This window comes from Pithys albifrons, chromosome 4 (genome assembly GCF_047495875.1).
Source record: "Pithys albifrons albifrons isolate INPA30051 chromosome 4, PitAlb_v1, whole genome shotgun sequence".
NCBI classification, from domain to species: Eukaryota; Metazoa; Chordata; class Aves; order Passeriformes; family Thamnophilidae; genus Pithys; species Pithys albifrons.
This window is the reverse complement of record NC_092461.1, coordinates 12,752,169-12,777,080: the sequence shown is the minus strand read 5'-3', so window position 1 is coordinate 12,777,080 and position 24,912 is coordinate 12,752,169. Positions and strand designations below refer to the sequence as shown.

At 40.9% G+C, this 24,912-nt stretch overlaps 1 protein-coding gene across 5 annotated transcripts in view; it reads left to right on the top strand.

Annotated features, from left to right (window-relative positions):
- Positions 1-206: 206 nt before the first annotated feature.
- Positions 207-24,912, top strand: part of SALL3 (spalt like transcription factor 3) — a 48,788-nt gene continuing 24,082 nt past the window's right edge. For 2 of the 5 annotated variants that reach the window (XM_071553496.1, XM_071553497.1), the window contains exons 1-4: positions 207-2,072; positions 16,390-19,329; positions 19,546-19,886; positions 20,888-21,142. In XM_071553496.1, coding sequence (XP_071409597.1) covers positions 1,994-2,072; positions 16,390-19,329; positions 19,546-19,886; positions 20,888-21,142 — 3,615 coding nt within the window. In that variant the 5' untranslated portion in view covers positions 207-1,993. Of the gene's footprint in view, positions 2,073-16,389; positions 19,330-19,545; positions 19,887-20,887; positions 24,812-24,912 lie in introns of those variants that run through there. The other 3 variants (XM_071553495.1, XM_071553494.1, XM_071553498.1) reach the window with 3 other exon arrangements.

Genomic DNA, 24,912 nt, shown 5'->3' with positions numbered 1-24,912 from the left:
GGCCGAGGAGGAGGCGGGCAGGAACGGCCACGGGAAGCAGCAACTTGTGGCGGGGGCCGGTGAGACGGAGCTGTGCGCGGCGAAGCGGCCGCCCGCCTCCCCGGGGGACGGACCTGGCGGGAGGGACGTGAGTCGGCGGGACGGGGCGGGGAAGGCTCGGCCCGGCTCCCCGGCAGTTTGTAATGCGATAGAGGGGAAAACGAGGGTGCGGGGGGTGGGAGGGAAGTCTCTTCCCAACCCCCCTCCTCACTTTCTGCAAAAAAAGGGAAAGCCTGGGAGAAAAGCCGCTGTTGGGAAAGTGCGTGCGGAGAGGGAGGCTCGGCGGCGGCGGGAGGTGCATCGTGCTGCGGGGCTGGGGGCAGCCCCGGCGGCAGCCCCGACAGCGCGGCACGGGAGGTGGAGGAGGAAGAGCAAAGTAGGAGGAGCAGCCCTGTGACCCGCGCCGCTCCCAAACTTGAAAGTGTATCTGCCCGAAATCAAGACCGGCCGCGGTGCGCGCAGAGCTCCTTCGGCACGGAGCAGAGGCAGAGACCGGAGGAGACGCCGCGCAGGGAGCGGCTGCCGGGGCCTCTGTTAACGAGGCAAGGCAGTGGAGGGGGTATCACTCTGGCGACAACAACAACAACCACCCCAAGCCCCGCAAAACCGGGAGAGGATCCATACTATTTGCCGGAGACCAAGGACTTGCTCATCGGCGCACACGCGAACCCCCTGTCATTACCTAACAGGACACGCGGCTAAGCCGGGAGGAGAGGGTGGGCGGAAGGGTGAGGAGTGTCACAAAAAGTCATTACAACCTGAGAGAGAGGGGGAAGAACAAAAAAAACTTCCTACCAATGGACAACAGGAAGTGACCACCACCACCAACGGGGAGGCTCTGTTTGGAGAAAGAAGCTGCATGACAAAGAAGGAAGGAGAGGTGAAAGACAAAACTGCCGAAGGTCTTCTGCTTTTGCGTGCGTGCGCTTTCGAGAGAGTAGAGAACAAAAGTGAGCCGGGAAGGGGAGACAGAAACAGTGACGGAAAAGGAGACAGGATGGAGGAAGAGCTAAAGACAAGCATGTGAAGACCAAGGAGAAATATCAGAGCAACACCGAAAAAGAAAGCACACCAAAAAGAAAGGGGGAAAGGAAAGGCATACACAAAAGTTTCTTTTCCTCTTGGGAAGAAATTACTCACGCGCACACAGAAATCAGATGCCTTGCAGCTCAACTCCTGGGGAAAGGGAGACCGAGAGAGAAGACAACGCAGAGTGATGTGAAAAAAGGCGAAAAAAAAAGGCCCGAAAGAAAGCAAACCAGAGAAACTGAGAGACGGGAGGAAAAAAAGGACAGTCAGAAAAGAGAAGATCGTGACCTTTCCCAACAAGTGAACCTTGCACATGTGTTGTGTAAAGTGTGTGCAAAACAGATTCCCTTCGTAGTGCTGTGTGCTTTGCTGCCGCCGCCGCGGTCGGTGCCTCTCGCAGGCGGCGCTGCCGGTGCAGGGGAGACGCATCATTTGGCGGAGCGAGGCGGCTAATTGCAGAGCCCCGTCCTTCATTTACATATGCAGCCTGAGTCCGCTGGAACCGCGCCAATCTGCGCTCGCCCCCAGCACCATTAATCGCCATGCATTATTCACAATCATAATTACTGAGCCCCATGCGCGCTGCGCGCAGCCGCCCCAGCCCGCCGCCCCGCGCACACCCCGCTGCTCCGCGTACACCCCGCCCGCCTCATCCCCCGTTCGCTCACCCGCACACCCGCGTAGTCATTCACTCACTTCCAGTTTGGCTGGCTGGTTAGCCTTGCCCTTTTTATTTTCTTTTTTTTTTTCTCGGAGTGTTGGTTGCCTTTTCTGTTTGATTTGTTTTGCAACTCGACTTTTATTTGTGAAGAGTTATTTCCAACCCCCAATCCCCCCTCCCTCGTTCCCAATTCCTCCCCCTCTTCCACCTCGACTTCGCTGATGCCTTTGCTAAAAGCAGAGTCAAGACGGCTCAGTTAGCAGCATGTCTCGTCGAAAGCAAGCGAAACCCCAGCATCTCAAGTCGGACGAAGAGCTGCAAGCGGAGGTAGTTTCTGAGAACGGTAAGGGCTCCTGTCACCTCTTTCTCCTTCTCTCTCTCTCTCTCTTTTGTGAGTGTGTTTCAGATGGAGATAGGAGAATTTGTGGTGATAGTGAACATGGGAGGGCAATTACACTGCAGCGCGTGAATGGGAATTAGAGCAGCTGGGGGAAGAGGCAGCTGAACTGAGAAGTTCGCAGTTTAGTCAAGTTTCTGCAGCCCATTCCCTACCTAATCAGCCCTCCCCAGCAGCAACCTCCCGGCCTCCCCAGCGCTTTGATCGCGGCTGGGCTCGACGGCGGGGCCCGGCCCTCTCTACTCACCCGGGCTCAATCAGGTGCAGGAGCGGGCTCCCCGGAGCAGCGCCTGTCTCCTCCTGCCTGCTCCTGCTGCGCTCCCTCTCTCCTCTCTGTGTTACTGGGTGCCCCCTTTTTCTCCCTCCTGCTCTCTCCCGGCTGAGGCTCGGAGCGGACAGAAGCCATGTTCCCCCAAGCTTCAGCGGCAGGAAAGTTGGGACGGCGGGGGCCGGGGTGCCCTGCCTGGTGCTGTGGAGGAGCCCGCGGGCTCGCGGGCCGCGGGGCTGCCCCACCGCGGCCGCCGCCAGAGGCTGCCCCCGTTGCCCCGGGTAGCGCGCGCAGGCAGCGAGGGCTGCCCCGGTGGCTACCTCTCCAGTTTGCCCCGGGGGAGCTGAGGGGACCCTGGCAGGCGCGGCAGGGTCGCTCGGGTGCGCGGGGACAGCGGAATTTGTTTCATTATTTTCGGGAAGATTGAACAGCAGCTTTTCGCCTCTTCCCACCCCCCGCACCCCCCCCCCCCCCCCCCTTCGCGCTGCCTTTTCCCCTTCGCCTCCTGGCTCTGCTGCTACTGTAATTATTATCAGTGGTAGATGACACGGAGTGCCACCACCGCCACCAGCCCCTGTCGCTCGGCTGCAGGCTAAGGGGAAGGGTTATTTTCTCGCCCATCCGCCATTCCTCGCTCCGTCCGCACACGCACACTTGCTATTTTTCGTCTGGGCTGCCAGGCGGTCAGTGAACAAGTGTCCAGAGCTGGAGTGATTTTGGATTGTAATCACGCTTTATTTCCACCTTACTGTAATTATTTTCTAGAATAGGGCTGCAGAGTTTTCTTCTTCCTTGTCTTTTTTTCTTTTTTTTTTTTTCTTAAAGTTTTAATTTTCTTCGTGCACTGCAACGTGCAAAGGAAAGCCAGAGTCTATGCTCGTTTCTCCTGGGCTAAGTTGAAAGATTCTATTTGAAAGTTTTGCGTTTCCTCTTTGCATGGAGCCCACTGCTTGCCTCATTCCTCGAGTAACCAATGTTTTTGCTTTCTGTGTAGGCCCCTCGCACCACTGCTTTATCCCCCTCTCCCTCCCCTCGGAAAAAAAAAAAAGGTCCTTCTCCTGCTTGAGAACTATAATTACTCTTAAGTTGCATCTGTGGGGAGAGAAAGGCAGCAAAGTTGAAGTCTGAGGAGGATTTTGACTATTGTATCTGAACTTTACAGCCTTGAAGCTTAAGGCAGCGTGAATCCACTTCATCAGGTTAAAACATCTGTCAGACTGGCAAATTGTTAAGCCTCCTGCTCCTTCCCAGGGTATTTGGGGAGGCAGGGGGCAAGCCTCACACTGTCCAGAGCTGCTAAGGGGGCTACTGCTAGTGCTCCAAGAAAACCCACTTGGGTATTGACAATAACAGGCACATGGAGAAATGCTTCCTTCTGTCACAGTGGAGGAGCAAAGCAGTGCATTTTCATTTTTTTTCCTTAGGAAACTGTGGTCATGTAAAATAAATTAATATAGGCAAGCAGATAAGAGTTAGTATTTTATTAGGAAAACAAGATTTGTTGAGCCCAACTCAGTTGGTGCGTGTTCTAGGTCTAAGAATTTATCATTAACATTATAAACTTTTACATGCTCTGAATCCATTTCAATACAGAAAAATAAAACCCCACTACTTTATTATGACACTCCTGGTGAGTTAATAAGTTGAAAAAAAATTGTTAAACTAGGTTTTTTTTGGTTTTGTTTTGTGAATCTTATCTATGTAGCCATGTCACCCGAGATTAGAACAAGAGATATGCTAAAAAGAAACGCTTGCATATGGTGGGTAGATTAAGGACAAAGAATCTTTTTGTCATGGAAATGTTTTTTTTTTTTCCTTTTTTGGGGGGGTTTTGTTTTGTTTACTTCATCACATAGAATTTCTCACACTTGGTTTGTTTTGTATTGCCCTCAATGACTACATGATCAAATGAATGGATTTATTTCTGCCGAATGAGAAAGACAGTCTTTCCATCAAAAGGACTACATTGCATCCCAGTGAGGAATTTTAAAGAGTTATTATTGTGGTTCCTGAATAGCACAAAATCGGCTTTCACAGCAGCCCTAAAATGCAAGTGTAAATACTTTTCAGCCATAGAAGGCTGTTATCAAAATGTGCTACGTTTCCTTTTATTAAAACATATTTTAATTGAGTGGAATCCTTGTTAGTTATCAAGCTCAAGTAGTGCTGTTGGTTTTGCACTTTCATTTGAGAAATGTGAACAAGGTGGAGAGAGACTACACAAGCAGAGGGCTATCTAGTGCACATTAGCGTAATGTAAATCATTTACTCCCGTTATATTAGGAAGCCTAACGATTGCCATACTTGAAAGCAATTTTATAGGCCACATATAATGAGAGCTTCAAATCTCATGAATTTAAACACTTCTTGTCAAGTCAGTGTTCTTCATTTCTGTTCACAGCTGTAGTCAAGATATTGCTACAGTTCCTGAGTATATTTTGCAACAGGCCAAAAATAGTTTGCACAGTTCAAGAATATTTGTCATTTTTAGAAAGCAAACTGCTTAAGCAGTATTTGTTTCAGGTGACCTTTTCACTCATTCTGCTGTTTGTCTCCAAAGAAGTTAACCGAAGACTCAGCAAATGAAGCTTATTATTTATTTAATGAAATCATGTTTAATACCACCTCAAAATAGATTTTACAAAATGAAGCATTTAAAAATTAATGTCCCAAAAATGTAATCCTTGGAGCAACGGGACATTCATAGTAGCAGAGAGAAGCCTGGTAGTTTGAGGCGCAGAATGGAAGATAAACATTAGGCTGAGTTTTAAGCAGACTGGTCACACCACAACATTTGTGCTAACGTTTTTACAGAAGTTTTAGAATCTAAACAAATAATTTTATAGCCAGCATGGCCTACAGCATAACACAACGGCATTCAAACAGGACAATGTCATGGTGGTGAGAATCTGTTGGAAATATAAAGACAATTAGCAATATTATCAACCACAGATATACACAAAAAATAATTTGAAATTATTTGTCAGTCAAATGCAAAAAAAAATTATTTTTTAATATTTTGTAGGGAAGTGTTAATAAATAGCTGATGATGATATATTTCTTGAAAAGTTGCACTGTGGAAGAGTGAACAAAAGGTATCTATTAAAAAAACCCCACACTTTGAGGTTGCTAAATGAAAAGGTCTCCTGGAAATCATTTAAAAACAGCAGCAGAACAACTCAGATGACTGGCTGTAGAATATAATCATCTCCGTTTCTCAGTAAATGTAAAGCATTGATAATAGCTGGAATTACATTTCTAATACACTTGCCTAATTAACAGATTACAAATTAATCAGAATTGTAGCTTCAGTGGACATGCTTCAAGTCCAATTTTTAAATTAAACCATAGATGTAGCATTTGCATTTTTAAGGTAGGGATAATAGAAGGAGGGGGTTTTGTTTGGTGGATTTTTGTTTGTTTTTTGGCTTTTGGTGGTTTTTTTTGTGATGCTGAAGAGTCATTCTTAGGAGTGTGCAGGTGAGGTTTTAGTAAGGGTGATGACAAATGATGCTTTGGAGTTTTTCATGTGAAGTTTCTGGCAAAGACATATTGTTGTTTTGCCTGTGGTGGAAAAGATCACCTTAGAGTGAACTGTGTAAGGACAGTTTTCTAACTGTCCTTTGCAGTAATTTTTTTAAAAATATTGGACCTCTTTTTCCCCTGACACAATACATACAACAGAGTCTTTTTCATCTTTTTCATACTGGTTGTGGGATTGGGCTATGCAGTCTGGGACAGTTTCATGACTGCACCCAGTGTTCTTCTAAGTATGTACACAGGCACACATGCTCAGCTCCAGCAATGACACAGTTCACCATATAGCAGCCTGCTTCCTGTGAGTGTACATATACAGAGAGTTTAAACACATTCTGAGGGGGCATTCCTCTGTATGATATTGAGGTTATTCTGTTGCTGAGATACTGTTGCATTTAAAACTTGGTAAGTTGCAAGTAGCTGTCAGTAAACATAAAACTTTGGTCATTTTTGCAAACATTTGTTCTCAGGCAAGTGGAAGAGGCGGCTTTTTGTTCTGAAAAATAAAGGCCGAATAAGTATCTCTATAAATTGTGCCTTTGATAAGAAATGGTAACTGAAACTTTACATAAATACTTCTGCTACTACAGTAGAGACTTAACATTCAAACTATGTAACATCTGTATTTGTATAATTTTAAAAATACTCTGAACTGTGTTAGTAGAAAAATATTTGGAATAATAAGGAAACTCTAGCAATTGGCCAATTTGCTGATGTGTGTAGAACAATGAAAGTAGACAAAAGTCAGTCGTATTTTATCTAGTGATGCTGGTCTTTAAGTCTTATGATCTCCAGAGGTAGACATCAACACTCTTTTTTTTCAGAGTGGGAGGGAGGAAGTTTTGAAAGGTGTGTTGGTTAAAATTCTGTGTACTTAAGCTATTAATATGCATACATTTAGCTATTGGAAATTACTTTTCCTTGCCTATGAGAGAGGAAAAGCTACAATTAAAAAGATGTGTGGCATTAAAAAAAGAGTGAAAATAGCCTAACTAATAGACAGTAATAGTGCCATCTGAAAATCGGTCTTGAGTCCTGGGAAGATTTTGTGAGTATCTCTCCTTCATTTGATTTGTTGACTGCCAAGCATGGACAAGCATATCTGTTGACAATCCATCATTTAGGACATGAGTCAAACACTTTTGCTGATAATAAACCAGGTCTGGCCTGATGTTAAAATAATTAAGTACTGACATACTTTCCAAAATAAAGCATGTAAAAATAATTTCCTTCGTAATACTATATTCATAAAATGAGAGTAATCTTCTGTATTTTTTCCTGAAAAAACACGAGTAAATCTAGTTCCAGCAGTAAATTCTTGCTGAATCTTACATATCAGTGTAAATCCTGTTTCCTTTACACTCTTAAAATTTCCCACTAAATGTAGTAAAGGTTTTCCATTAATACAAAAAACAGAATTTAGGCCAAAATGTACTGTTAAGAGCTGGTTCAGTTATAGTGCTGTTAAACCTAGAGCACATTTCTTCTTACCACGGGGAAGCCCTTTAAATCATGAAAGCCAGAAAATAATTGTTTTATAAGCGTCATAGAAAGCCATAAAGCACCACATTTAAAAAATCCATTTCTTTTAAATTGAAAAGTGAAAAGATAGATGACTAAAGAGTGGGGGCTTTACTAGTTGCTTGCCGTAGTTATCATACACAAAGTCAGCATATTTGGAACAATGTTTATTATTGTGGAATAAGCTAATTTTTTACAAAAAGCCCCCCTGAAATTCTTACTGCCACTCTCTAATACAGGTGTGTGTGGTGTTTTCCCCATCACCTGATTTCATCACTCCTCATCCCCCAAAAAGTCTGAACCCTACCACTGGTTTCAAAAGAAAGAACAGCAGAATTTCCAAACTTCTGAGCCTGATAGCGAGACACACCAAAGTACTCGGGCAGGCTGTTGACCTTCTCCAGTAGCCGCCGGGCTGCCGGGCGGGGTGGGTGCGACGGGCGCAGGTGGGCTCTGCGCGGGTGGGTCGCGCCGTGCCGAGGGCTTCGGTTGGAGCTCAGCCTGGGAATGCCGGGGAGAAGGTGGGATCGCAGAGTGCCAGAAAGCTTCCCCAAGGCCTCCTCTCCCTGAGGGCGGGTAGTTAGAAGTGCTTTGACAAGGCTTGCTGATTTAACCTTTGCCTGCTTTGCCCTGCCAGGGGTGGCCACTAGATGTCAAGCTCATAATACAATTAGTACATCTGTGCAGTTGACCTTGGCAGCACGGCTTACCACTGTTCTGTTAAGTGTTAACACTGAATTTGAGCGTTAACTAGAGATCCCTCGGAGTTTGCTACATGCTGTACAGCTTATCAAATGCCCATCTAGTTCAGCACAAGTGTTAAAGAAGGAAAAATGTTTCCCTTTGTGAAGCCCAGCATCTTGAGCTGCTTAATTAACCCTGCAGGTGCCACTGTATTTTTGTTTCAGTTAATCAAAAATGTCATTCAGGGTTTCAGGAAATCTCTTCTCCTGCTTCCATTTGCTAGTTTCCATTTTGTTGATGTAATAATGTCTCTGAAGCTGGAAATGATGAAAGGTCATGGATTTGTTTAGATCATTATATGCTTTGCTATCCTGTGTGATACTGCAGTACATGAAAGGTGAAAGGCAAAAATGACTGAGCTGCACAACTGGCATTGAATTACTCCAGGTTTGCTCTTTCATGTGCTCCTGATTGTGAGTAATTTTACTCAAAGGAGTAGTGTCACTGAGTCCAGGACTTGTAAGTTCTCTTTAGAGATACTCTGAAGGTGCAGAATTGGGTTCTCACATCGGCTTCTCTTCTTGCAAGCCTCCAAATACAAATTTGTCATCATTTCTGTGGTTGTTCAGAGAGCGACTGTCTTCACTTATTCATGCACTGTTATGTCATTAAGATGTAGTTAATTATACACTTTTCAAAATAGGAAAGCTGTGCAGAAACTATGGTTCTCTTTCTTTCTTGTAATTCATTTGTTTTGGTTTGGTTTTCCAATGTCTTTTTAATCTCAGCTATGTTAGAAACATTGACCTTGATTTTGTTTTTTTTAAGGATTCCAAATAAAAGTTGATGCATTCCAAATAAATTTAGTTCCTACAAACATCATTGTTATTTGTACACAAATTCTTTACAGCCTGAAATTAATGTATACATGCCATAACAGCCAACAGAATAGCTGTTTAGATGATTTTGAAAAACCTAGCACAGGTCTTACTTAATGATATCTTGCCCAAATATTACAGTTTGTGAAGCTTGCATCTGTTCCACATCTGCATCCATGCAGAAAGGCACCAGTGTTTGAGGTAGCGAAGTGCTTCACTGCACAGATTAGAAACTGCAAATATTTTAACCAGAGTGCAGTTAGTGCCTGTGCCACAGGTGGCTGTTACTTAACAAATTCTGAGATTTAGGCTACTGAAGAGATCAAACCGACTGTGCCAGGTCAGCACCGGGTTTTGCATAGCAAGAGTGCCCTCCACTGTTCAAATCCATGCTAACAGCTTTTGTGGTCTGAGAAAAGGGACAGAAAAATTTTCTTTTGAGTCTGGAATTTCTTCTACATTGTTAAACACAGTAGGGGTCTCTATTTGTCTCCTCCTGTTTCACAGCTTGGGCTTAGTATGTGATAATTCATCTTTCTTTATGGGATTCAAAGCTATCATAAAGAGTTAAAAATAATTAATTTGCAAGAAAACAGACATGTTCTAACAATTTAAGAAAACTTTCTTTAAAAACTCTGTCAATTGTAAAGGATGATAGTGCTAAGGAAAAAGGTAACACTGTTCTTCTCCAAAATCATTTTGTTGCTACAGGACTACTGTTTCCAAATTGTTATAATTTTTAAACATATTTCTTGGGGTTTTTTAGAGTATTTTCTTTAGTTTATTACTAGCAGCAGTAAGTAATTGTCTTGTATCAGTGCACTAGGCTTAGAGATGTATTTATAATAACGTTTCTTTAAATATACAAAAGTGTTGTGAGCTGCACTTTGAAATGATTATTGGATTTGCATGTGAGAGCATTATGTACCTCTGTCTTCATAGTTAGCAGACGTTTTAGCTATAGCTGATGTTAACATGCTTTTTTTTTCTGACACCCCTTCACAGTTTGTACACTGCTTCTCAGTGGTTGTTTTTTATCTTCTTGAAACCAATGACTACATTTAGGAAATATTATTTAACTCTCAATTATGCAGCTCTGAATGTAGAAATAGTTGTAGTTCATACCACACTTTTCCATGATTTCATTTATATTACTGTGTATAGTCTAAATAAAGAAGCTTCACAAAATATTTTCCTCACACATTTGTTGGATTTCTTTACAAGACAGTTTTGTTTGAATGCTTCAGCAATTAAAAATAGTTGCAAGCTTTAGGAAACCTTGATTCTCTTCGTTGATTTTATCCCAGTGTCTTATGAATCTCAATAATTTGAAGATTCCATGATATAGAGTAACAAAATAACAAAATACTGAACTGTCAGAGATCATTTTATTGCAATAGTCTTTACTTAATATAATTGAAAAGGCCTTTTTCAGGTAATTCACATGTGTGGAACTAGAACTGATTTATGATTCAACAGCATGAAAAGATTCTGAAGCAAAGATGAAACATAGTGATTGCATAGGGCTTTTTCCAGGCTGGAAAGTCCTAAGAAAGGGGGCATTTAACAAGCAATATGTGTTTTCAGTATTAACCTGACTAGCATGTGATGTTTAAACTGTTTCACAAAAATAGATAGAAACATTTTTAAAGCATCCATTCATTATATTTTCTCTTGCACATCACGCAAGAGGCTTTCCTCTCACACTGAGAAAAAAGATATATGCCTGCAATAAGAATGCAGAACTAGTAAAGTCAGGTTTACAAATCCTGTGTGTGTAGTCAGAAGTGGCAATTTTTTTTAATTTTGCATATTTTCTTGTGGTGACTGATGGACTCACGGCATCCTTGCAGCCCTTTCTCTTTGCCTTGGACACTGAGGAAGCAGACCAGCACAATCGTCCTTGCTCCAGCCTGACAAGTGTTTGGTGGGTGTGCTTAGTGAGGGGGGCAGAGTAAAGCCTTGTCATGTCAGTCCCTTGTACCCCTCTCACTGAGTCAGCAGAGCACCTGAGTGCCTTCAGGTATCACCACCCCAAAGCAACTTTCTCAGAATACCTTTGTTTGAATTTCTGTGGGCTAATTTTAGCGCCAGACCTCAGTGATGCAAACTCACAACGCTGCTGGAGCCACTGCGGCTCTGTGGGCTGATACCTGCTAGGGAGCTTGCCCCGGGTATTTGAGAGATGCTGCCTGTGATTTTTCACCTGTTTTTATAGGGTAAGCTTTATGTGCTGTAATTCATCTTGCATCCCGTAGCAGCTTCAGATTAGTCTGTTAGCTGTTAGACTGCTAATGAGAAAAAGAAAATAACTGAGAGGTTATTAGTGGCTAAGATCCTGACTGCTTGACAAAACTCCCATTTAACACCTTTTGTGTAACTAAAAACTGCAAAATTCAACCCATGTCTATAAGATTAAACAAGTCCTAGATTAATTCCCCAAAGTCCTTGAAAATTCTTGCTGCATCACATCCTCATTGTAATAATAAAAATTATTCTCTTCAGGAAAAATAGAAGAAAAGAGATTAAATTCTTTACTACTTAATGCATTCAATCACTTTGTAATAGATCAGAAAAAGAAAGCAAGCTATAAAGCATAAAGAACTATGGAAAAATCCTTCATTTTCCTGCAATAGAAATATTCTGTTACTAAAAGAACCCCAAAATTAATTTTAAGCTTAATATTTGAGCATTTAAAATTTTTGTTATTCTGGAGTAATGATTAAATTTTGGTATGGATTTCTGTCATTTGTAAAGTGACTGAGTTTTAACAAATAGCAAAAATAGCCTTTCATGTAGAATTCTTTTACGCTTCATTCCCTATGAATTTGTTGAGGACCTACACTTCAAAAGCAACAACAAACACAGTACCTAACTGCTTTCATATTAATAAGTACTACTGAAAGGGATGTTAGAAACCTGATTTGTGAAATATGGGGGCAATGTCCCTTTGTCCAATACATGTATATATTTAAAAAAATTTATCAGTTTTAATTTTCAGTCGTTTTTTTTTCCCCCTGGAAGTGCTTGTTTACATGACTAATTCATACTCTCAATCCTGTTAATTTCAGTGGTGTTTCTAATGTGAGTAACGGCTACTCATTTAAGTAGGATTTACTGGATTGAGACCATAGCTGTCATTCTGCGAAGCATCTTAGCCTTAGTGTATAGTGCAGAAAATGTACCATCATCCATGACAAAGAGACATTTACTTCAGTGTCACCTACTTGCCTACCTGTCCAAGAAAGTGAAGCTTTGAGAGCGCATTTTTTTATAAGAAATGCCAAAATAATTTATCCTAAATGAAAAATACTGTGGTGAGCTTCTTTGTATGCCTAGTTTGAGGTTGACTTGCATGGAAAAAAACTACCTTAGCATTACTCTCTAAAATATTTTTCAGAAGCAGTCCTTGAATATTTCAAGGCAGATAGATGTTGAGGTGAGTGAACTGGATTGGTAATTTGAAAAGTATGAGAGTTGACAGAAAGAGAAATACAAAGTATTTCCTCACTTAGTATAGGTGTGAGCTTGGTCCCCCTGAGACAGCACAAAAGTAGCCATTTATTTCGTTGAGAGCAGAACTAAGCACTGATTATCCCAGAAATACCTATACAGCTGTATTTCATGTATACTTTTTCACAAGTTATATTTCAAGTGCAAACTGCTGTTTCTTTGAGTTTGCAAATTAGTACACCAGCCTGCTTATTATCTTGACATGCTGAACAGGTCCTTATCGATACCTCCTGGCAGTGGGCACCAAGAGTTAAAGGTTCTTTGGAGAGCTTACGCGTTATACATACAAGCTTTAACATAAAGAGATCGTGACACTTTCTTCCAGTGCAGAAAATAATACCTGTTTTGATTGTCAATGTTCACATTTGGACTTGGTGATTACTGTACAGTATTTGAAATAATTAGCTTGCTGATGTTTGATTAGCTCATTCTAGATCAGAGAACAGCCATATTTGAATGACTATATTATCTGAATCCATCACTAATTATTTAAACCTTCTGTACAAGGTTTGTTTAGAGAAAGCTCCACTTAAAAGAATAGCAACATATAGGAAAAAAAAACTGGAAGAGGAGCTGCAGAGTTTGCAGCTTTTTGGAGTCAATCCATCTTTGCACCATGCCTTAACAGCAGTAATAATAATAAGCAATAACAAAACCAACAGGTAACTCTTATCCAGCCTGCCAAGGTTTGGAAATAAGCACTGGAATATGTTCCCAGTGAAAACCTTAGGAGAGATGTGGTCTTTTTTTTGCGAGGTCAGTGCTACCAACCAGGGAACTCAGTAGATTCTGAATAAGAACCAGAGGATCAGGCCCCTCAAATGTAAATCTGTAATGTAAATAAGGATTTGTTTAAGTTGTTTTAGTTCAGAAAGACTCTGGAGAGAGGCAAGTGTGTTGGGTGTTGGATGCCTCACTGGTCTGTACTCTGCATGCTTTCACTTTGCAAAAGCCGAAGTACGCATTGAAATTGTGATTTGGAAGCCTGCTTTTTCACTTAACTCATTTTTGGAGGCTTTAGTTTTCTCAATATATGTTTTAGGATACCTGTGGCCAGTATGTTCCTTTTCTGTGCTGAATCATGGCAACTTCTGTGGTATTTTTTTTAACACAGAATGGTAATTTTTACAGAACCGTATGCCATAAGGATTAGTATGGTATTATTGATCTTAACCCAAACAGTGTAACAGCTTCAGCACTATCTCCAGAAGTCATAAATAATATTTGACTGTTTTCAATTGCATTTTATTCCCTTTTCCTAAAAGGAAAATAAAAGGGGTAAAATCCAGTAGTACTCAAAGAAGAGTTTATTTTCAGCTAGTAAATACAGTAGAATTTTGAAATTAGAAAATATTATTTAGTGAACATTTCATAATAGAAAATGCGTGTCTGTTATTTAGTGACAAGCACTGGACATACGAATATATACATATACAGTGTTATCTTCACAGTTTTTTGAAGGTACAGGGAATAATAAGTTTTAGATGTTCTAAAAGGCTTGGAACCAGTGTTCAGGGCACAGACATATCACCTTTATCAGACAAAACAACCCTCTGAAATCTGTAGGGAGTTTTAGCTGAGCGAAGACTGAAAGAACTGACAGGTAATTTTGTCAAAAGCAATTTTATAGTTAATGTTCTGTAAAAACCTCTTTTTTAAAAGTAACTGGAACATCTGAAGATTACACTTTCCTTTTATTTTCCACTGCTACTTTTTTTTGTAGCTGTTTGAGTCGAAATGGTAAGTCCAGAATTTCTTGGCAATATTTTTTTATGACATTTTATAATAGTGCTCAGTATATCTATAGATTCATGAATATTTGCTCATACTAAGCACAGAATATTGAGGATGTTGGCCCAATCCTGCCTCCATCATAGTTAATGGAAGTATTGCCATTCATTTTAGTAGATACAATACTGGGGGCTTTATTTGCTTACTCTGTCTGTCTTCAATAAAAATCAACTATGTCTTTCCTTCTAGCCATGCTCAACTTCATTACAGATACATACATACATTCCTTGCTCTGACCAGATACATAGACTACCAGCATTCTAATATCAAGGCAGAATTTAACTGAAGAACTTGTTAATTGTCAGCTCTTTAATTTTTATTTTAGTTCAATTTTTTTCCCTGATGTTGAATTACTGTGCTAACCGTATTAAAATTAGTTTAGGATCAAGAAAAAAACAGAAGAAGAATGCAGCTTGGGATACTATGGTTACAGAAAAAATACTTTTTATTTTCTGTTTCAATTCAGTGACCACATCTCTCTCACAGAATATGGCTATTTAATTGAAACCCTAGCACTGGATTTGGCTGAGCATTCTTTCTAAGCATAAAAAAGAGTAATAAATGTCTTAGTATGTTCTCTTTCAGTACCAAAGCAATACATTATTGATATGGCAAGAAGACTTGAAGCCACTTTTCTCACATACTCAAATGCACATAACAAAACCTGATTTACAGCTGTCATTCTCTTCTGCCAAACTGATTTGCTGTTGTCACTCAATCTTCCAGGCTGAAGAAAAGCAGTTTGTCCAGAGCAGCAAATGGAACCTAATTACCTACACTCCTCATCTACATGACAAAAAACCCCAAAAAACTAAAGGAAACCATGCTAAAAATATTATTGTACATTGATTTCTTATTCCTGTGTAGCTATTTATTTGATCAGGTGTGAATTATAATTCCATTCATTTAACAAGCTTGTTATTCGGCACATGAGGGTAACATGAGTCAGAGGAAGTAGCTGCCTACAACAGTAATTAAACATGTGTACCCAATTAGTGGGTTTTCCACTATGGCACAAGCATATAATTTGTTGAGTCTTTCTATGAGAAGAGATGTAAATAGGTACAAAAACTGTGCTTGACTTCAGCATTGAGATTCTTATGTTAAACATGACAGTGTCAATGAACTTTAAATATATAATTTCTGGTTTGTTAACAAACCTCTCTTTTGGCTAAAATGAACTCTATTGGCTAATAGCAATAACATGTAATTTAATGTGTTTTTTTGCTAGAGAAATGTTGCATCTGACAGAACCCATTAATAGTATTAACAATATCAGTTTTATGGCTAGGATATAGGACATCTAGTTTATGTATCACAGAACAGCTCATTTCAGCAGCATTTGACAGCATTACTAAGCAAAGTGCAAAAAGATGCTAGTTTATACACCCACTTTTGGGATAGGAAGACTTTCCTCTTTTGAGTCAAAATGGTAATAAAAGTGCTTACACACTCTTGTTATTTCTAAAATTGAATCAATTTCATTGAAAATTCTTAAATAACTGCTTATTGATTTAAAAGGTTATATAGAAATACATTAAATTCATGGTGTCTCAACACTGTATAGAGATAATAAATCTAGGTAGTCCAGGACCACACTTGAGTAACAGAGACCCAGTTTGTCCTGTCAGGTGCTGATTTGAGTTTGAAAGGTTACAGATTAGTTTAGCAATGTTAAGTGAACTGGCAAAGGCATCTCTAATTTTGCTGGAAATGAGGAAGCTTGATGGTAAAGGAGAATCCTAATGAGTCCATCGAAAGCTTGCTTTGTACCCAACAGACAAGATGCTGTGAATTGTATGAAAATATTGGAAATCAATGGCTTCTATGGAATTTCATTAAGAAGCAGTATCCACAATTGATAGCACCTCATAATTTGATGGATTGTGCTAAGAAAATGATTAGCTAGGTAGAAAGAGTTGTAGAATACACACACTGGGACCTTAGAAATGTTGAAGTGGGGCAATTTGTATGAAATAAAAAATATTGATTTTACTTATGTGCAAAATTTTTAAATGTAGGGAGAATTGTCTTACAAGTCATTGGCTGATACAATCTTTTGATTTTCTAGCAGTCTCAGGAGAAGGAGCAGATGATGGTGATAGCGGGAACGAGAGCAGGAGTGGAAGTGAAGAAACGAACGTCTGTGAGAAATGCTGCGCCGAGTTCTTCAAGTGGACGGACTTCCTGGAGCACAAGAAGAGCTGCACTAAAAACCCACTGGTGCTGATTGTTAATGAAGATGAAGCAGCTCCACCCTCAGCTGAGGAATTCCCTGAGCCCTCACCTGCAAGCTCTCCAAGTGACCAGGCAGAGAGTGAAGCTGCTGAAGTCATCGTCCAGGCAGAAAACAATGATAGCTCTGAGATAAAAAACACAGAAAAGGAAGAAGAGCCAATGGAGGTAGAAACTTCTGCAGAGAAGAGTTACCAGAATCACGGCACCTCAAACACAGCTGCTACTCCTCTACCTCAGATCCCTGAACCATCTTCCATGACAAGTTATAACATGCCAAACACCAATGTCACACTAGAGACTCTGCTGAGCACTAAAGTGGCAGTCGCACAATTCTCACAAAGTGCACGGACCACTGTTCCTGCAAGCATCAGCAGCGGGGTGACGGCTGTGGCCATCCCCATGATTCTGGAGCAGCTCGTGGCCCTGCAACAGCAGCAGATTCACCAGCTCCAGCTCATTGAGCAGATCCGCAGTCAAGTGGCAATGATGAACCGCCAGCCGTTACGACCATCCCTCAACCAGATCGTGGCTGCCCAGGGTGGTTCCGGGCAAGCATCCAACCAGCTGCAGGGGTTTGCCACCAGTGCTGCTGTCCAGCTTACTGCAGTCATTCCTTCTGCTATCATGGGGCAGGCTGCCAGCAGTCAGACCACTGCCTTCGATGGCTCTCAGCACATCTCAAGACCGACACCTGGAGCGAGTACACCCAATGTATCCAGCGTTGGCTCTTCTGCTCTGCCTGAATCAGGCATACCTTCCTGCTCAAACACAATTACATCCATAACTCCCATTCCTGTGTCAAATGCTCCAAACAGTGCTTTGCAGCCCCAGAATGCTTCAACTCCACCTTCAATAGGACATGGAAGCCTCACCTCAGTGTCCAGCCTGCCAAACCCACTTCTACCTCAGACTTCATCAAATAGTGTGATTTTCCCCAATCCGCTCGTTAGCATTGCTGCAACAGCTAATGCACTCGATCCTCTGTCTGCCCTTATGAAGCACCGCAAAGGAAAGCCACCAAATGTGTCAGTGTTTGAACCGAAGTCAAGCTCTGAGGATCCCTTTTTTAAACATAAATGCCGATTTTGTGCCAAGGTCTTTGGAAGTGACAGTGCTTTACAAATTCACCTCCGCTCACATACAGGTGAAAGACCTTTTAAGTGTAACATATGTGGAAACCGCTTTTCCACAAAGGGTAACTTGAAAGTTCATTTTCAGAGGCATAAAGAGAAATACCCTCACATTCAGATGAACCCTTATCCCGTTCCAGAATACCTCGATAATGTGCCCACCTGCTCTGGAATCCCATATGGGATGTCCCTGCCCCCTGAAAAACCAGTCACAACGTGGTTAGACAGCAAACCTGTTTTACCAACTGTACCAACTTCCATTGGGCTCCAGCTGCCCCCCACAATACCAGGTGTGAACAGTTACGGAGATTCACCAAGTATCACTCCAATGAGCAGGTCACCCCAGAGGCCTTCTCCTGCCTCCAGTGAATGCACTTCTCTATCCCCGAGCCTCAACACTTCTGAATCAGGCATTCCAGCATCTGCTGAATCCCCACAACCAACTCAGAGTGGCTCATCTCTGACCAAGGCAGAACCTCTCACTCTGCCTCCTACGAGCACACGGCTCGGGGACCTTTCTTCAGGTGGGAAAGTTTCTACAGCTTCCACATCTTCCATTCCTGCGGCTGTTACTGACAGCAGTGTTGCAACAAGCCTCCCAAACCCTGTGCTTCCAGTAGTGTCTGACCAGTTTAAGGCAAAGTTTCCATTTGGTGGTCTGCTGGACTCTATGCAAACATCAGAAACCTCAAAACTACAACAGCTAGTAGAGAACATTGATAAGAAGATGACAGATCCAAATCAATGTGTCATTTGTCACCGTGTGCTTAGTTGTCAGAGTGCTCTCAAGATGCATTACAGAACACATACAGGAGAAAGACCATTTAAATGCAAAATTTGTGGACGTGCCTTTACTACAAAAGGTAATCTAAAAACACATTTTGGAGTTCATCGAGCGAAGCCACCACTTAGAGTACAGCACTCGTGTCCCATTTGTCAGAAGAAATTTACAAATGCGGTTGTTCTTCAGCAGCACATTCGTATGCATATGGGTGGGCAAATTCCGAACACACCACTGCCAGAAGGCTTCCAGGATGCCATGGACTCAGAGCTTTCCTATGATGAGAAGAATGTTGACACACTGAGCAACTTTGATGATGACATCGATGAAAATTCTATGGAAGAGGACCCAGAACTAAAGGACACAGCGTGTGACTCTTCCAAACCCCTTATTTCTTACTCTGGGTCATGTCCTTCTTCACCACCTTCTGTGATCTCCAGTATTGCTGCTTTGGAGAATCAAATGAAGATGATTGATTCTGTCATGAACTGTCAGCAGCTGACCAGTTTAAAATCCATAGAAAATGGATCAGGGGAAAGTGACCATTTGAGCAATGACTCCTCATCAGCCATTGGTGATATCGAAAGCCAGAGTGCAGGCAGCCCTGCAATGTCAGAGTCTTCTTCTTCCATGCAAGCTTTGTCACCTGTAAATAGCAACAGTGAAAGTTTCAGATCAAAGTCCCCTGGTCTCAGTAACCAGGAAGAGCCACATGAGATACAGTTAAAGACAGAAAAACCAGACAGTCCACCACCCACAAATGAAAATGGAGGCGCATTAGATCTGACATCCACCAACCCAGGAAGACCGGTCATCAAAGAGGAGTCTCCTTTTAGTCTGCTGTTCCTGAACAGAGAACGTGGTAAGTTTAAAAGTACTGTTTGTAATATCTGTGGCAAGCCTTTTGCTTGTAAGAGTGCATTGGAAATTCACTACCGCAGCCATACTAAAGAACGTCCATTTGTTTGTACAGTCTGCAGTCGTGGGTGTTCCACTATGGGTAATTTAAAACAGCACTTACTGACGCACAAATTAAAAGAGCTGCCTTCTCAGTTATTTGAACCCAACTTTACTCTAGGTCCCAGCCAAAGTACTCCTAGCCTGGTCACCAGTACAGCACCTACCATGATCAAAATGGAAGTGAATGGTCACAGCAAGCCGATCTCTTTGGGTGAGGTTCCCTCGCTTCCAGCTGGAATCCAGGTTCCTGCTGCACCACAGACAGTGATGAGTCCGGGGATCACCCCTATGCTGGCACCCCCCCCTCGCCGGACTCCCAAGCAGCACAACTGTCAGTCGTGTGGGAAGACCTTCTCCTCAGCAAGTGCACTGCAGATACACGAGCGCACCCATACTGGTGAAAAACCATTTGGTTGCACAATCTGTGGTAGAGCTTTTACCACAAAGGGGAATCTTAAGGTAAGAGGCCACATAAAACTGTAAAGGCTTGGGGAGGGGGGTTTAAGGCACTGCACTTGAACTCAGCAGGTTTTAGTGCTTAGTGTTTGTCCCAAAGACAGGTGAGAAGGGAACTTCAAGGAAGTGCTTGCTGTATAGTGGTGGTCATTATCCTTCCACTGTGGTGAAGATAGGGACTGGAAATCAGCTGTGCAAATGATGTGAACTTTAAAATTGGTTCCAGGTGTACATGCAGGCAGGCACATTGTAGTTCTCCTGACAGACGTGGTGGCGCGCACAGTCAGCTGGCGGACACGTTCTGACAGTTCTTGTGGACCATCAACGCAAAACAACTTCACTTGTAAACCAGAAGCGCAGAGCTTGCTCAGCTCCTTGGGTGCCTCCCCAGTTTCCATTTTCTACTCTCCTTTGCAGCCATTGCAGGCTAGAAAGCTGTTTCTCACAGATTTACTATAGGTCACTATGGGACTGATGACTCTTGCTCCTGCAGTTTGCTTAACTTTCAGGACACAGCTTGAGGAATACATTTTTGTATGTCCTTCTTAAAAATACTTTTTTAGCAAAGTAATCAGTGCCTCTGACATGAGATAAAATATTATGAAAACAGAACAAGATGAAAGAAGAGGAAGGGGAGGAAAAAACACCCTTCTTCCAGTACAAATTATGCCCTTGGTAATCTTCAGCATGTGAGAACTTTCAGCTTGCATGTGAAATTGCCTAACCTAAGAGACTATATATGCTTTAGTCTTGCAGCACTGTGTTTGTTTGCACTGAGAAGAAGCAAATGCACATTGGAAAACTACTGTGGAACTGGATTTTCTTTGTGTAGGCTGATGGGACCTTAGAACTGTGCCTTAACTGGAATTGATTTGTTTTCAATGCAAATTAAAAGGCATTTCTTTTAGAAAGCAAGCCCTACTGTAAGTAACAGCATTTCAGGCCAGACATCTCACCAGAATGTGCTAACTTGGGGGTGCTTCTTCTCCCTGTTTACTCTGCAGGTTCACATGGGGACTCACATGTGGAATAATGCCCCTGCTCGCCGCGGCCGTCGCCTTTCTGTGGAAAACCCCATGGCTTTGCTTGGTGGCGATGCGCTCAAGTTCTCTGAGATGTTCCAGAAGGATCTGGCAGCTCGGGCCATGAACGTTGACCCCAATTTTTGGAACCAATATGCTGCAGCTATCACTAACGGACTTGCTATGAAGAACAATGAGATTTCTGTCATACAGAACGGAGGCATTCCTCAGCTCCCAGTAAGTCTAGGTGGTGGCGCCATCCCGCCTCTAAGTAACCTTACCAGTGGCATGGACAAAGCTCGCACAGGCAGCAGCCCTCCTATTGTCAGTCTGGACAAAGCAAGTTCTGAAACGGGAGCCAGTCGTCCATTCACCAGATTTATTGAGGATAATAAAGAGATTGGCATAAATTAAAAGCATTTATTCTGAATAACTGTTTGACCACTATTCAACACAATTCTTGTCCTGTTCCGTGTACAGCTTTTGAAGTTAAGCATTAGTTTCCTGACATAAATGCATAGGTTCCCTTTAAAGTTTTACCCATAGCAGAAATACATAATTCTGTGGCTGCTGAAAAGCTATCTTGCAAGATCTGCATGGTACTTCTTTCAACAGTGAGTTTGACTGTTACTGAGAACTTTGAAACCTTTTAATTTAACAGAAAACAAACAAATCTATCATAGGGTAACTTCATTAGAAATGGAAAGAGGCTAGTCTACATCCACTTTGCTTCTTACAAAATGTACTATCACCTGAGAAAGTGGGGCTTAATTACAGTATTCTGTCACACTTATTTGCTGGTTTTGTTCAAATTAGATAGCAACTTGGACTATGTTTTTAGGAATCTTAATCTTAAATAAGTGTATTATTACACTTATGCTGTGTATTATTACAGTATCCTTGTCTGTAGTATTTATAATGTTAAGATTATGCGGGTAACAGACAATATACTAGCCCCAAACTTAAATGAAGCTTTTGTACTGCAAAATACATCTGGCTATGTGATTTCTTTTTTTTTAAAGCAAGTTTTGTTTTACTATGAATAAGTGGTTTATTTCAATGCAGGCAAAATTGTGAAGTTTTGTTGAGAAAGATAGCATGCTTTTCATGTGCAAGTACCTGTCAGTAACAAACCTTTTTTTATTTAAATATTTGTAGCTGCTATGTGGACAGTTGTTCTATTAAATGAAAAAAAAATGTAGCGTGGATTTTAGCTCAATGATCGGAAAACAAGTTACAGACAAACCTTAGCACCATAAATTATTCACAACATTATAAACAGTTGTGAGTAAATACTTTGTGTTATCAAGCTGTACAATAAAAAGGTAATGTTTGTATAATGTGGTTGCAAACTCTTAATTTATACTGTTGCACTTTTAGTATTTTGTATTAGGGAGGTTTGTCTATAATTTGGAACTGAACAAAGATGTAAACTATTTTATAAATAGTACATTGACTTAAGGAATAAGAAGGAGGATCCTGTTGCAGTTTCTTGTTTTGTTTTAAGGTTAAACAGTGAGAGATCCCTATTAACTAAGCAGAAAAGTTGTAGAGAAATGTCAGATCCTTAGGAAATACAGGGCCTGTCATTTCTTAAAAGGAAATGACTCATTTAACTTTTCTACAAAGCCCACTTAAAAGCGTGACCACCCCCAACAGAATTTGGATACAGTTATCTTAGGAGTGTGATTTTCATACAAGTCTAGGATAGAGAAAGGAGAAGATTGTGTAGGTTTAATTTACTGTAATCTATTCTGCCTCTTTCATGCATAACTGTGAGGAAGATGCCAACTGCCTAATAATTTTGGAACAAAATAGGAACTTTTGGGCAGCATGAGCAGTAGTAACATACAAATGTTCTGTATTTATTTCCAACTCTGGCTGATTATCTTTTCAGATTTCTCCAAAGCACAATGTACTCTGATTAATTAAATATAATTTTATGTTGATTGCAATGTTGAAATTACACTGAGTAAACAAAGGGAATGTTTCCACTCATAAGTTAGGCTGGGGATGCTGAGAAGACTGGGGCATAATCAAAACTTGAACAGTTTTGTGTACTACCTCATTTTTGCGCATTACAAGCATGGTGGAGTTGACACTATGAACTTCCGTCCAGAAAAATTGCTTGAGGGACATTATGGGTAGCTGGGTAACAGCAAAAGGAGTTTTATGCCCCTGAAGAGCGAATCAGAGAGTGAGGTCTTCTCAGTTGCGACTGAAAAATAGGACAATCGTTCTTATACAACAGAAACCATTACTGTAAGAGGATGGACTATTTCTGCCATCACATAATGGAGTGAAAAGAGGTTCAAAGACTTATTAGCTGTTTGTTTCTACTGGAAATGAACAATGAACTCCACAGCTCCATTTTCTACAATGATGAGGTTCAGATATATAGATATATGTATCTCTCTATATAAGAAAAAATATATATCTGTAACACCTCTACAATAGAACATCATTTTTTGTCACAGTGGGTGGGTGATTAGAGGTGTTTCCAAGCATTGAAGAAAAAAAAACTGAGGTGGCTTAATGTTGCTGTATTTCAGCAACTGAATGTTTTTATTTATCTGTGTAATTTTTGGTGTGACCTTTTTTTTTGTTAGTGTTTGGTACCATCTAGTGTTACCTCTGCTCCCTAAAGGATGTGTTTAACTTAAAAAAAAAAAAAGAAAAGAAAAGAAAAAAGTGACAAGAAAAAAACAAAAAAGGAAAACAAGAAAAAATATGAAAAGTGTTGTAAATAAGATGGTTGATGATGGTACAGTAAGACTGACCCCATTTTGTATTCAGGGTTAGGTGATTCCTCTCTGCATGGTGAAGAAAGACACTATTTTTATACTGTGATACCATGTAGGGCTAGGAGCCTTCCTGAAACACCTGGGAATTATTACCTAGATCCAATATTTTTTATTATTAAATCTTGTTGGCTTGACACACCTACTGATTGACATGGATGTCTTAGACTAGGTTACTATTTTTGTCATATGGAATTGAATAAAATGCAGGATGTAATATTATTTCTGAATCGCGTTCCTTGATTATTCTAGTAACAGAGCAAAATATGAGACTAAGGTCACTTGTGGTAGATTGGTGTCAATGACTTCTAATCGTTGCATCTGAAAATCGGAATAAGGTCGACACCTTATATTCAAATGTTTTTCTGATTTATATTAACAGTGCAAAGGGATAGAATTAGAAAATCTTTTGTCCCATGAAAATAAATTGTAAGAGCATTTATCACAAGGCAGTAGAACAAAAAAAACCCAAAACCATAAAAAATATTTTGGAGTGGGGAGAACAGACTTTTGAAGGACTACTGTTTGAAATTGACTGCTTTTTGAACACTTATTATGTACTCCTTTTCAGGTTGTTGAAACATCTGTCTAATATTCACAATATACTGCATGATAAAATTTGGGAACAAATTTATCAGGAGCAGTTTAAATTCTAAAATATGAGAAACAGAAAAAAGAAAAAAATTGACAACTCGCATCCATTCATTCCAAATGACATAACCTGTACATTTAAAACCTATGATTTTGTTTCATCTTGTTTTTCAAGACCCTAATTTCTCAAAGCATGTCTAACTTTAACCAAATTATTTTTTCACATTGATTTAAATGAAAGTATTTACATTCTTAAGGTTAGGCATGTGATTAAGTATCTCCTGCAAAAAAAAAAGTTGTATGTTCAAGTAACCTTCAAGCTGTTATGTTCCGATGGTGAATGCCTGCTGCATTTTAAACCGACAAAAGACAAATAAAAGAGAAAAATCTGTATTAATCATCTTTCAGTGGCCTTGTTATGAAGATACTATGTTTTTTAAGATGAACCCAAAGAAGGTATGAGTTTCCTCAGGTGACTCAACAACTATAGGTTTGTGCTTTTCTTCCTGCATGCACGTCCCTGAGTCTTGCTGAGAGAAAACATGATATGCAAAGGAAAAGAAAAGCAAAGGAGCACTGATAGTTATACTCCTGTTTGAAACACAAGAGGAAAAT